This window comes from Erpetoichthys calabaricus, chromosome 3 (genome assembly GCF_900747795.2).
Source record: "Erpetoichthys calabaricus chromosome 3, fErpCal1.3, whole genome shotgun sequence".
Taxonomy (NCBI): domain Eukaryota; kingdom Metazoa; phylum Chordata; class Cladistia; order Polypteriformes; family Polypteridae; genus Erpetoichthys; species Erpetoichthys calabaricus.
In genome coordinates this window covers 200,650,971-200,665,291 of record NC_041396.2, presented here as the reverse complement: position 1 = coordinate 200,665,291, position 14,321 = coordinate 200,650,971, and the positions used below count along the sequence as shown (strand labels likewise).

At 37.1% G+C, this 14,321-nt stretch overlaps 1 protein-coding gene across 1 annotated transcript; it reads right to left on the bottom strand.

The window, feature by feature from the left end:
- Window positions 1-6,641: 6,641 nt before the first annotated feature.
- Window positions 6,642-10,740, bottom strand: tent5aa (terminal nucleotidyltransferase 5Aa). The gene is made up of 2 exons (XM_028797662.2): window positions 9,953-10,740; window positions 6,642-8,593 (listed from the first exon to the last, which is right to left on the bottom strand). Exons 1-2 carry the CDS (start codon window positions 10,376-10,378, stop codon window positions 7,814-7,816), a joined length of 1,206 nt encoding a protein of 401 aa, XP_028653495.1. The 5' UTR covers window positions 10,379-10,740; the 3' UTR covers window positions 6,642-7,813.
- Between the last annotated feature and the right edge of the window lie 3,581 nt (window positions 10,741-14,321).

Genomic DNA, 14,321 nt, shown 5'->3' with positions numbered 1-14,321 from the left:
AAGGATGTAAGTGATGTGGGGGAAATCCAGTCTGTTCACATATGTTAGGTCTGTGCTGTCCTACTAAACTGACTCTGCATTAACTGAAGTAAAAATCTGTCCTTAAACTAAAATAATATCAAATGCTTACCAGTGAGTTTTCTTGCTGCTATAGTGAACTATTTATTTAAAAGACTGAACATATGCCTGTTGAAGAGCTGATTATGTTTGCCCTTTCTTTTCCTTTTCTCAAAGGTTTAAGAAAGGGTTACATAATTGCATTGCAACATGAATTGCTTAAAGCTATTTGTGGGGCAGGTATGTAACCAGAAAGTCAAGCCATGAATCTAAAGTAGTTCACTGCGAAGCTGCAGCGCACCTGTGTATAACCCTGCCCTCCTCCGACATCTCGCAATCTGCTATTGCCTACACATGTTTTGCACTGTCAATGTATTTAGGCTGAAGGATGACTGTACAACTCCAAAGGGTTACTCTTTCTGCTGCAATGGACACTGCAAAAATAACATTGTAATCCCCACAAGCTGCTGTATGCAGCTCTTTTGTTTCAAAGCAGATGAGTCTTCTCAGATCTCATTGCTGATGAAACCTCTTAAGCCACCATCTCGAATCCTGAAATCCCGGCCCAAAAGAACATATATAATAGGGAGGAAATAAACCTTACAAAGGTAGAGTATCTCCTGGTATTATGAATATGCACAATTCAAAGGAGTAAAAATTTACGAAAAAACGCACAGCTAATTGAGTTACCCTGACTTTCAGTCAAAGGTTAGGGGAAATAAATGTAAAGAATGTGCTTCAGGGAAGAAACTTGGGAACAACTTTTATTTATATATTGCCTAATATTTTGTCAGTTTTATCATGTATAAAATAATGATCAAAATAATAAAGAGAACATGTTCATGTTTATAGTCTGATCGTTTCTAATGTATGCAAGTGAAAATACATAGCTGTATACAGTAGTAGTTCCTCAGGACAAAATTACTCATTCTCGTCATTCCAGTGTCAGTTTTTTTCTTTTCTGAGCACTCCACTAACATCCCGAAGGCAAGCATTTCAAGTTGACTGGGGACCCTCAAGTGGCCTGAGGTCACTGTGCGTGTGTGCATGCCTTATGATGGCCTCCCTTCCCATCCAGAGCTGGTACCTGCTTTGCACTCGAAGCTGCCAGAACAGGCCCCAGCTTCTAGTAATAGTATGATGGAGCAAGTGTTTGAAGAATAATAATAAATGAACTGAATTTTATGTGATTCAGTAGCTTATATTGTCCCACTTTACTTTGTTAAGGCACCTTGTGGTCATCTTATAAACATAGTCATATGACTGCTGTTTTGACTCAGACTGTTACATTAGGCCACAAAGTGTTTTCCTTCTCAAGCTGGAAGATTTAACTAACAATTATAGGAAAACAGCATGTTTAAATTTAACTGGGGCAGATAAGACATTTGGTTTTGGCATGAGAATTTAAACCTATTATTTTTAAGCATTTACAAAGCGGGGGATACACATGCTCACTGTTCTATGATATCATTACGAAATAAATACATTAAATAAATAAGGGCTTTTACAACCTGCAGAGCAGACAACCCTAAATCTGATGAGCAGGCAAAGGCCTTTCTAGAACAAAACGATTAAGCTGTTCTTTTTTTTTTTTGGATCATACAAATCCCACACTCAGTAAATAGCCAATGAATTTTTGGCAGAAGCTGGCATGTTTTTTCCTATCTGACTGAACCAACTGAAGTTGGCAGGAAGAAGGTAGGATTTTGTCTATTGACTAGGATCCAATCAGAAACTTGCTGAATACCCAGCTTTTCCACAAAAACAAAACTGCTGCTCTTGACTTAGTAAAGTGAAGTCATTGAGGGCTCACCAGAAGAGGCAGAGCCATTTCAGAAAAAAAAGAAAGGAAAAGTAGACACTGATCAATAGAAAAAAATAACTTCATTTTATTTACAAAAAACAAATCCAAATATTGGATGGTGTAAACAAAATTCACAATCTGTTCCCTCATTTACTGCTGACACAAACACCCGAAAGCTGTTGAAAATCAGTATTCCATCAGCATTTTTTTTCTCCGTGACAGAGACTTCTGTCAGTCCCACTTCAGTTTTAAAGCGGCAGTCCTGGGTATGGCCGACTCCTGACTGTAACAGGACTGACTCCTCATGTTGGAACGTCCCTTGGAAATAGGTGAAAGCCCAGAGCCTCCTTCATTCTGCAAGGAGTGGTCCAAAACTTAAATGACACAGCTTTGCAAAATGCAATGTATCCAATAAGGTTGTACATAAAACTGACCAGCCAGATCAGTTAAAAAAAAAAAATCAATAGCACACAAAAGCAATAAAACATACACTTTAAATCTATACAACACATTTCCAGAACCTGCTAACTGAGAGAGTATAAAATGCATGATGTTGCTCAAGTCACAAAAAAAAGGGTTTACTTTTCCTTGTGTACTAAACTAGTTTAAAATACATTTGACAAGTGACATTTAAATTACAATCCCCTTGTAAAAAAAAGTAATAATAAGTAACATGCTTTTTCTATGCATCATGCTGCAGCCTCTAGCAATAAATGATTTTTTTTTTTATTTATTTTTCTTTTGCAAAATACTCATGACAAGAATAATAATGTATTTAACAAGAAATAAATGAATAAACTTAAAACAATTTCACATTGAAATGGTTTTCAAGCTTTTAAAGGAATACTTTACACTCTTTAAATTGGTCACCACTTGTGCAGGGCTCTTGTCAGCTTTCACAGAATAGTATTGTCTCTTGGTTATGTGTTAGCATAAGCAGAATCAAAGGCTCCCTCATAACTGACTATGAGCGATGGCGGCATTTCTTCTCCTAAGTGTTGTATGAACCAGTATGCACCTCTGCTAAAGGCATCTGGGACTAAAAGACGAGTACACCAACCGTGCATAAGTTAACTTAGAAGGAGGCATTTTAGTGAAAGTCTGCCTTTTCTGGACAGCAGGTGACATGTTACAAATAATTCAGATTATCAGCAAAGATCCTTGAACCACAGTCTGAAAACTGGATGAGAAACACTTGAGGGTTTGCCAGTACACAAACGTACTTGCATAATTCAGGTATCAAAGGGGTGTTACATCTATGGCTACCAGATTAGCAAAATAAATGCAGAGGCTAACATGTGTATATATATATATATATATATATATATATATATATATATATACTGCGGTGGGTTGGCACCCTGCCCAGGATTGTTTCCTGCCTTGTGCCCTGTGTTGGCTGGGATTGGCTCCAGCAGACCCCCGTGACCCTGTGTTCGGATTCAGCGGGTTGGAAAATGGATGGATGGATGGATATATATATACATATATATATTTATATATATATATATATACTGTATATATATATATAATATATATATATATATATATATATATATATATATATATATATATATATACTGTGAATTATATATACATATATATATATACACATACATACATACATACATTTTATATATATAAACATACAACCAAAACATTGTTTATAATGTTGTTTATTTCAGCAGGGAATCCATTTTCACTTACTTTTTTTTTATATTTCACAGATATTTTTTTTCTTTGCACTGGAAATTTATCACGCTTTACATGTTTCATTTCCTCTAAACGGGGTAAACAATTAAAGAGCATTTCCCTTTTTCTCTTAAGTCATATATTGTAAGTCACACATTTAATCTATTGCCTGGATTCCAAGACTTTGCTTTATGAAATGTTTAACTCAAAACTGGGAAATGCATACAGCACCAGGCATTTTTCCTGCACTCTGAACTGAACTGAATTCAAGCAATCTGAGTAAAGGAGGCATTATTGCACAGTGTTAGGTTTTATTTATAGGAATCAAAAATAAATTTTGCTGCCTATGCAAATCTTAAGTGCAATATTTTTTACTACAAAATGTTGTTTTCCCATACTAATTTTATAATTTACAATCTGTTGCTAATTATAAACAGCAGTCTAGTAAACCACTTTAGTCTTCAGGCTGTGGAGACTTTTTAAAATAGCAAATTTGCTGTCTGCTCTATACAGTTTAATTTTTGCCTATTCAAAGGCCAGTATAGGTCAACCTTAACTACACAGTACTTAAAATACAAATAGCAGTTGTATAATAAAAGAATATCTTTAAAATGTTTAACACCAAGTGACTAAAACATACTAGAATAAAAACGGCTATGAAAATAAACTCAAGTGAATTATGCAACATGATAATATAATTCACAGACAACCAGAGCACCTTTGAATATTGTCCAGTTTTCATGTCTTGAAATGTTCACATGTTATAAATATGTGTGTCAATTATATATGCATGTTTGGATACAGATCAGTAAGTAAACAAAAAGCTGCACTGAAAACAGAAAATTTTAAGTGTCCTTAATATCTTAAATGATGACTGCATTCTAGTTAGAAAGGAGCTTCTTTCACAGAAGAGCCGTGAACAAAGGAGCATGTGCTTCATTTCTACACCTTGTCTTGACAGAAAGGCCAGCTTGGTGAAGATATGTACTTTTTTCAGTCTGTACTGTATATGGGTCTGCTGTGCACGTGTACTGTATACACATAAATACACATCAAGCGACAGTCCAAACTGTCAAATATACAATAAACTAAACAATAATGGGAAGCTAAAGCTGGCTGCCTGATAATGATAAATCTATCCACAAAACACACAACTCAGTACATAATCTCATACAGGACACTTGCTATACTTTATTCATCCGTTGCTTAAACAGCAATTTTGTCATTTCGGAAAAAAAAAAAAAGAACACTGACCCTACTTCCTTAATTGCTGCCTGCAATAAACTATATTTTAAGAAAATCTGACGGATCAAATACTTGGGAGAAACAAAGTAAACTCATGGCAAATGTTTTTACTGAAAAATGCAGACACGCATTTGACTCTCTTGTTTTATTTCTGTGGTTGAAACAGAGCTGTGGATTATAGTCTCATCGAAGTCAAAGTGACTCATTTTTTTACTACAAATAGTTGTGGTAACTAAAAGGCATACCCCATCACCAGCTGATCCTATTTCCCCTGCCCTCCCCTCAGCTTCCGTTAAAAAAAAAAAAAAAAAGCTACTGCAGTGCTACAGTTTTGACAAGTATGTCTTAGTTCTGATCTGCAGCCTTAAAGGAATTGGCTGTAGGAAGCAAAACTTTCCCTTTTCACAATTAATCAAAGCCTTCCAACACTGAATACACAGACAAACATGGGGGGTGGGCAATGTGTAAGAGGGGGTCCAGTTTGAAGCAGAAACTGGCTGCCTGGGCAAACACAAAGAATGGCATTTTAACACTTTTTCCTGAACCTGTGGAAATGAAAGAAAAGGTACTACAGTAAACATTATGCTGTTACAAATATTCTTTTAGAAGAGAACTGGAGACGGGTTGCAGATTGAATAAATTAGTCTGACTCCTTTAAGCCCTCTGGTTATGATAAAGTGAACTGTAAACTTGATATCACAAGATAATCTGGGTTCACAGGGGAAAAAAAATAAGTTCTCGTAAGCATTTTTTTTCTTCTATGGTTCTCAGTTCCCTTTTATTATTATTATTATTATTATTTTGCACCAATGAGTTCTGCAGTAAATCGACATATATTATGATTCCTGACCTGAGAGAAAATCCAAAAATGAGCAGTATTATCAAGAGCTAAAGGATCACAGACACATCAGTTAAACAACATATACAGTACTCAAAGTAATATGGCAGCATAAGGAACTATCACCTCTATCTACAATATATATAGTTATGCATAGGCTAACTGCGCTTACACAGAATGATGGGGCTTTTTTTCTCTAAAATAAAATCATTTACTTTCAAAATGGGTTATTAACAAAAGGATTCATGATCAAATGCATGTTAAATATCGGTTGCAATATGCACATAGGTAGCAGCTGTGCTTCATCATCAAAGCTCATTGGCTGCACAAATTTGCTGTTTATCATCAATCAGACTGTTGACTACGCAATCAGCATTATGACTTTAAATAATCCTAACCAATAAAATGCTTTATCATATTGTATGATACACTTTGGGTATATCTGTGTGTGTGAGTGCAAATCTATTGATAACAGTATCACACACAGAACCTATACAAGGAAAAGAATATATATATATATATATATATATATATATATATATATATATATATATATATATATATATATATTTATACACTACCTAAATTTCAACTCAGAAATAGCCTTTACCTCTATACAGTAAACATAAATGTGTAAATATGTGCATTATTTGTGTGATATTCTCAGATATAAATGAAACCCAGTGAATGTTACATTGAAATTTCTGTCTGACTTCTATACACAAAATGTTCAAGTTCAGTTTTGTGGAGCACAAATTTGAAAATTTGAACTTTTCCTCTTTTCCCCTAAACTCTAAAAACGGAGTAATTATTTAATACAGTTTTGCTGCTAAAAAGCATCTGTTTACTTCTAGGAGTGTGTGTGTGTGTATATATACTGTGTGTGTGTGTATATATATATACAGTATATTATATATATATATATATATATATATATATATATATATATATATATATATATATATATATGTTTATTGTATATATGATCTACAGCTATCCATTCTCTCCTCCTGTTTTTTCCATCACAGGATTGTTGGGAGTTCACATAGTGCTTGCATGTAAACGCAAATTCACACACATTTATATATCCTGCATATACATACTTTATAAGGCCAACATTCTGTTTAGCAATTCACAAGCTTTAAGCTGGCTTTTCTTAAAACAACTAATTCACACAGTATAAAACATTTCCGTAAGTGCAGCTGACTCCGGGACCATACTGTAAACTCAAGTCCATGGACATAAACAACAATGATCATTCTTTACGATTAATTGATGTTAAAAAAAAATGAGGAGTAGGAAGGATGTTCACTAAACACATTTGTAAGCTTTGTGGATTGTTTGCCTTGTGCCCCAGACACATTACATTTAGGATAAGACACAAACACAAGGATGTACAGTATTGGTTTTCTTTACTTCATCCCTGTTCTCCTCATGGGAATTAGGCACTTTTATTTATGCATGTGTATACATGATTTCTGTGGGAAGTTTAAAAAGAAAAATCATCTTTGGTCTGTAAACACATTTTAGATTAAAACAGCTCTCCCTGTCTCCTCCTAGATGCCTCGGAGTAATTAAACCAGGGACCACATACCCAGTCAGCATTTCGACATGCCTGCCTGATGCCTTTGGAGTTAATCTGACTGGCACTTGTCTTGACCCGATACAAGTAATGGTCCATCTCTAAGCAGAACAGTTAATCTGAACTGCAGAGATACTTAACCTTGTTCTTCTAATAACTCCAGCATTTTGCTGTTATTTCAGTTTCAACTTGACATGATTAATTTGCCCCTCCAATCTCCTTTTCCTTTAAAACTGACAAACTGAAAAGCTGTCTGGCATCTCGGGTCTCCCTCTGCAGAGGTTATGACCCTTGGCTGCTAGTTTTCACTAACCCATATGTCACAGAGCTGTCCAGTGTCTCTGTCAGGAAAAGCTAAAGCTCTAGGCATTTAGAAACAGATTTCACTGGAGCTGATTCCACTTTTCCTATTCTTTAGATCATGCTCGTTTACAACATAAACATTCTTTCAGACATGATTGCTGGAGCAGATCTTCAATCATCCAGAACACATAATTTTTGAAGGATTTACCTCCTATGTTACATAAAGAGGAAACTTCCCTTATCATATTATTTTCATTTCTTTTTCTTTTTTTTTTCTTTTTGCCATTTTTTTTTAATTACACGGCAACCAGGTTGAATAAGCATGTTGCTGGCAAGCAAACACGGGCTGAACTTGTGCAATGTAGTAATTACTGAAATTGGCATCTGCCACATATGGAGCTGGCTGGTAGTAGCAGGTGACATTTGCTACATTGGGGATGATGTTTTGTTCTGCCAGGACACGAATGGCTAGCATGGTGATAAGGTTAAGAGTCTGTCTTCTCTCATGCCCCATCAGACAAACTGTGCTTTCATTCACAACCTCGTGAAGGGTCATCAGATAGTCATACTTTCTGTCTTCCATTCCAACAAAATGGTTTTGCAAATAGGATTCCAGCTTCCTTTGCTGCTCTCCAATATCAGAGAAATCAATAAAAAACCTGGAGCACATATAGCGCTGGAGGGACTTGATTTCAGTCTCTGAGGCAGCCCTAAAACCCCTTACCAGAAGGTTGCAGTATTTAAGAAGCCCACCGCCGCGAATCTCTTCTGGGTTCCTGGTGGCAATGATCTTGTGACACAGGTGGTGGAGAGCTGCCTGGAAATCACCATATACACTTTCGCCAATGATCGTGGGATGAAAGCTTTCTCGCATGGGGTTCTCAGAGTACTCATAGAAGAACAACAGGGAGTCCAACTTGATCTGGAACGAGTCCACACTGAACTCAAACTGTCTCCTCAGAGAGTCAACAAACTTCAGCTCCACATTTTTGCCACTATTGTTAGACAAGGAAATGAGGCTCCAGCGGTCTGAATCATTGCAGACTTTCACCATTTTTTGCACATAGGCTTCCTTGTAGTGGAAGAAAAAACATAAAAGTGTCCTTTTCATTATTGCACATTAAAATAACAGTAATTTGTTTCATTAGAACAGCTATTCTAACACATAAATACATCACTGAATGATTACATTGAGTTCAGCCTCTTTATTTATTATATGTTATTATATTATTAATAACAGGTGAAAAGTTTTATCTTTCCTGCTGGTCCTTCCTCAGCTAACTAAGTGGTAAAGTGCTATTAATCCCACACCATTATTACACTTTGACTTCTACAAACACAACTATAAAGCACTTGAGCCATTGATAAATACATAATCAGTATTTTGAAATATCCCATGAATTTGGTTAATATACAAGGTTGACTGCAACAACTGAGACTTTAAGGGCTTAGGACTGCTCACCTATTAGTCACCTACTGCTAGGCAACACAAAGGCTTTCTTAAGATCTTGTTAGGTAGCAGTAAGTGACTAGATGCATGCAGGTAGTCCCTATTGCAAAAGGGTGCGTTCAAAGTCTTACTTGTACAAAACAAAGTGTTTGTTAAGGTCTTGTTACATATCGGTAGCTGAGTAATAGATACATTTAAGTAATGCCTAAGTGTTACCAGTTTTTTGTTAAAACTTTACACTTTTTAGTGCAGCCATTTAATTGTTATTGCATTTATGTGATCTTTTGTGCACTGTTTTGACAAGCACAGTCCTATCAACTACTACTGATATTTTGGCAGTGAAAAGATGAACTTTTGTTTTGGAGTGAAGGTGGAGTTGTTCCCACTAATCATGCAAAAACTGAATTATATACAAAACGATTCAATTCTGCTCTCTCCTGCTCTCTCTATATATTTTAATGAGAAAGCAAATATTTTACTAGAAAACACCTAAAGAGTCTGCAGATCTGTTAGTGAGCTTGGTATAATTCATTTAACAGAACACAACCCCATTTGAGTTACTTTTTGGAGAAGTTCCTGAAAAATGAAAGATAAGGTAAGGGTTGCAAAGCACTTAACAGGAAGGCAAAGTAATGTCAATGCAACATAAATTTCAGATTAAGGTTTCGAAACCAAGGCTCTAATGTTTGGGTGTGTGTGTGCGTTTGAGTGTGAGTGCACGTCTTAAATGATCCGTGCCTTCCACTAGCTTAAAACGACAATTAGTGTGGATCCCCTCAAAATGGGTTTACTCTAATCCTCTTACCAGAGGCTGCGATTTTCTGTAACTGCCTTAAATGAGCTGAATGTCGCCGTAAAACATTTCACCCTGATAAAATTGTGCTCTTGGTTGAACCCAGGTCACATTCGGACGGACTGACAGGGACATGCACTGACACTTATCTATCTATATAGCGCCTCCACCCCCTTCCCATTTCATACCTTTAAAGTTAAAGGTGTGATTTTCTCCTTATTTACTCCCTCAGGTAAGAAATCCAAAAGGCAGTCGAGCACAATATCCTTGACAGTCTGAAACTCGGCTTCGCCTTTGAGTTCGGCACAGAAGATCAGGTCCAGATCCTTGTAGCCCAAGCCGCTGTCCTCATGCAGGATGTGACTTGCAGCCGATCCGTTTAGACGCACATCTCTCACGGTGATCCGCTTTTCTTCCAGTCGGCTTCGCACCACTTTGACGATCTGCCGGGGTTTCATTTCCAAAGTGGGGAAATTACCTCTGCCGTGAATGGGAATTGTCTCAGTCAGTATCTTATCCAGACGCTGCACTTGTTCCCAGTTCAACACATTAAACTTTGGGTTGTCCGTGCCAGCGCTGTGCTCACCAGTGTTGGCATTTTCCTCATCGGCCATGGTGAGCAAGTATTAAAGTATACCAAGAGGAAAACGACTTGCCGTGATGCTGACCCAGGTCTTAAAGCTTTAGACTGTAAATATGGCCAGAAAACAAAGTGCAGTTAATTCTGCCAGCAGGGTTGCGCCGTAGCTTCAAGTGCACGTCTATTTATTTGAATGCACCATTTATTCTTCACCGTTAGTGCAACTTAAAAATGCATTTCTCCATTTTATTAAACGTATTTTTACAGCTCTGTAGTTAAAAGTGACTTAATGCCCTGTTGAAAGTTAGAAGTATGCTGCTGAGCGCTGCACCCTGAAATCCTCCTCATCAGTCGAGCCAGTCTCCAGAGCTTTAGCAGATCTGTGTATTAAAGTCTCTCTCTAGTTTATTATATACAGGGGGTTTCTCCAAGCAGTTCCGGCTCGGCACTGCCACACAAGCTGAGGCACGCCCACTCTATTTGCATAGCTATTCGGATTTGCATGTGACATCCTCCTGGAGCGGGATGAGACTGCGGATTCCTTTGGAATTTCACGCTTTTCCTGCGCGCCAGCGTTTCGGAGTTATCGCAGGTTAAACGACAAAACGAGGATATGCTTGTGCAGGGCAGAAAAGCCACGATTAGATGCACTTTAATCGTATATTTCTTTATTTATTTTTGCTAAAAATGAGAGCAGTTTTGTTTTCTTTTCTTAGCTGTTGAAAATGTCATGAAATTCAAATATTCTGTATGTAAGTAAACAAGTATACTGTCCACGCTTCTGCTTAAGAAACAACTAAAAAGTTTACAAATGATTAGTTAAATTATTTGATGCCATAATAATAATAATAATAATAATAATCAGCAGCAGTAGTAATATTGAATGAATTACAATTCAAACATATTCTTGCTCCATGCATAGGTTCTACTCTATATAGTTTTATTGGGTCATTATTATAACATGTACAAAGTACATGTAATATTAAGGATTCATTTGATTATTTTGGATAGTGACTTTTTTCAAAGCACCACATTTTAAAAAGCTTATTCCTAAAATACAGCAGTCCAGAATAACTCTCACTTGGGCTGTAAAATATTTATATGACTAGCTCAAGATTAAATGTGTACCATCAATCCATGGTATTTTCATAGCCACTGACAAATTCAAAAGCAAGTTAAATATCGACCGTAATTAACAGTCCATAATAGTGCTAAAGGAGTTTGCATGTTCTGCCTGTGTTTGTGTGGAGTTTCCACCAGGTTTCTTAGTTTCACCCAAAGACATGCAGATTTGGCCACTAGAAAATTGTCAATCTGTATGTGTTTATCACTATTGTTTATTTTACCCAAGGTGATTTATAACATTTGAGTTGCAACTGATTACAATTTTTTTTTTTTTTTTTTCTATTTGGAACACAAGCAGGTGAAGTGACTTGCTCATGGTCACACAGTGTCAGTAGCAGAATTTGAACCCACAGCTTCAGGTTTTGAGGGTGCTGGCCTTAACCGCTATGCCATCCTAATGAGTGAGCCTGATAGATGCGTGGCTTGTCCGGAGATGGTTCCTGCCTTGCGCCAGTACTGCAAGGAAAGGTTCTGGCTATCCACAACACTGAACTGAGTTTGTGGTACGTAGCAATTGTTATTTAAAAATGACCACCTTCCACAATTGACTCCTACCTTGTGTCTAGTACTGCTGACATAGGTGGCAGCCCCCACAACCCTGAGTTGGATGTTGAATAATGGGGAGAAAGATAGCTGTTCCATTAATTAATTTACTGTTTTGGTTATGTATATCGGAATTTGATTATAGCATGCACAAGAAATTTGCACAGAATGTGATGACAGTCAGCTATAGGAAATGTTCATACTGGAGTGAATACAAATTGGTAACTCTCAACACAGACAGGCTGGCAAAATGTGTATGTTCTAAAAACTGCAAGATGCCTCCTACTGCAACACTGTATTTCAGTGTCAACACTTATATATAATAATAATGATAACGATAATATGCAGTGCCTCTTAAGTAAAGCACAAAGATGGAATAGATAATTATAAAAAAGATAACATCTGAGTGGCGACTCAAATACTTACCCAGTCACAATCTGTGTAGAGTTTCCAAGTTCTCCCTGTGTCAGTGAGGGTTTTCCTTTAGATACTCCAATTGCACATCCCAAAGGCATGTGTTTTAGGTTGATGAGCAGCTCTAAGTTGGCCTAGTGTGGGTATGTGTGTGAATGTGCCCTAAAATGGACTGGCACCACATCCAGGGCTAATTCTTGCCTTGCACCTGATGTTGCTAGTAAAGCCATCATGTTCCTGTAACCCTGAAATGGATTAGAAGGGTTCAGAAAATGAATGAATTGATAATAATTTTACAAGGAAGCATGAAGTTGCAGTGGTGAGGTCTTCTCCCTCCATAGCCCCTGGGTACTGGGCTTGATTGTCAAACCGGTCACTGTCTGTGTGGTGTCTGCAAGCTCTTAACATGTCTTCATGAGTTTTCCATGTTGTTCAGGTTCTTCCTCTATCCCAGAGTTATTTATGCATTTGTGTTTCCTGCAACTGATTGATGTCTCATTAAGGGATGGTTCCTGCCATGGGAGATCTGCTGCCACAGCAGGCTCCAGCTCCCATTGACTCTTATGGAAATGATCAGATTCAGGAAATTGCTGGTTGAATGGATGATGCAAATAATAATGAAGTTGGTAAGAACCTAATTTGCAGGTTTATCTAAGTAAAACACGCCATGCCATAGATGGCAATTGCCTCAAAACGGTCACATTCGGAAGCAAATGAAAATGCAAAGCTGACAATGAATCCTTTACACAGTACTTTTCCTGTTGCAGCTGCTACCAGAGAAACAGACAGTAGAAGAAAGTGAAGTTTAAACTACAAAACAAACAGTGGAACTGCTCATAGGTTAAATGTCAACTTCTATATAAATATAAATATATGGTGGGCAGCACACAGACAGCGGTCTGGATGATCCTTAAAGAAAAAGAGCTTTTGGTTTGTTTTCTTTTGCTTGTTTTTTACTGCACTGCTGATGGAAACCATCAGGTCCACAAAGCAACTCCATAAGTTTGGAGTTACCAAATGGCTGGTGAACTTTGACCCCTTCAGAATAAATGAGTAAAAGGCCATTTCACCTGGCCTCTAAGTGAACTTAAGTTGACAGCAAGGATGATGGCAATTTCGCTAATGGTACAGGGGCACGACCTCTGTGCCTTGGAGAAGGAAGTGTGTCTTTCCATTTTAGAACTGGCTCAGTACAAGCCATCAGTGAAGGCTTGGCATCTACAAACACAATGGTGGTGGGGTGAGTATTGAAGGGACATACCTGAACACTTGTTTTTTTTCTGCTATGGTGCTTTATGGTTTAAACAGAACATTCATGGAAGTTTTTGAGGCAACTTTTTGGGCTATATTTGGGCTCCAGCAAACCAGAGAGCATGCTGTACAGTGGAGTTTCATTTTATTTTATTACTATTTTATGAGAAGTGCTTACACAGGATATATGTTGTGCCTCTAGTTTTGAAACTGAATTTTAGTTATTTCCTGTAATTACATTTTATTTTATAATTTTTTAATTATTTATTTTTTATAATTATTTTTATTACAATATCCATTCACAATCCAGCCATTTCCAAAGCCCTGTAGTGAATTTGAGAATTTCCAATGCTTTATATAACTTCCAAACCGACACACAGTATTGAATGGCTACTGAGAAGTGTCCAAAATGTTACAATTAAGATCAGATTTTTTTATTGGTCACATGCAGATTGGTAGAATTAAAGTCTGCTTCTAGCATTTGGAAAAACCCTGCCTCCAGTGCCAGCAAGTACACAGAGGTGGCATAAGGCCAGCTGGTCACACATGCCAAGCAGAGTTTTGGTGAAAAACGCAGAACTTCAACAAAACTGGAACTGAATCCTGTCATAGGTAAAAAGAAGCATTGACAAAAAACAACATTA

Coding starts and splice junctions, on each gene's coding strand:
- tent5aa (XM_028797662.2), bottom strand. CDS start 10,378: ATGGCCGATGAGGAAAATGCCAACACTGGTGAGCACAGCGCTGGCACG. Junction 8,594..9,952: donor TCACACCTTTAACTTTAAAG/GTATGAAATGGG, acceptor TTCCACTACAAG/GAAGCCTATGTGCAAAAAAT.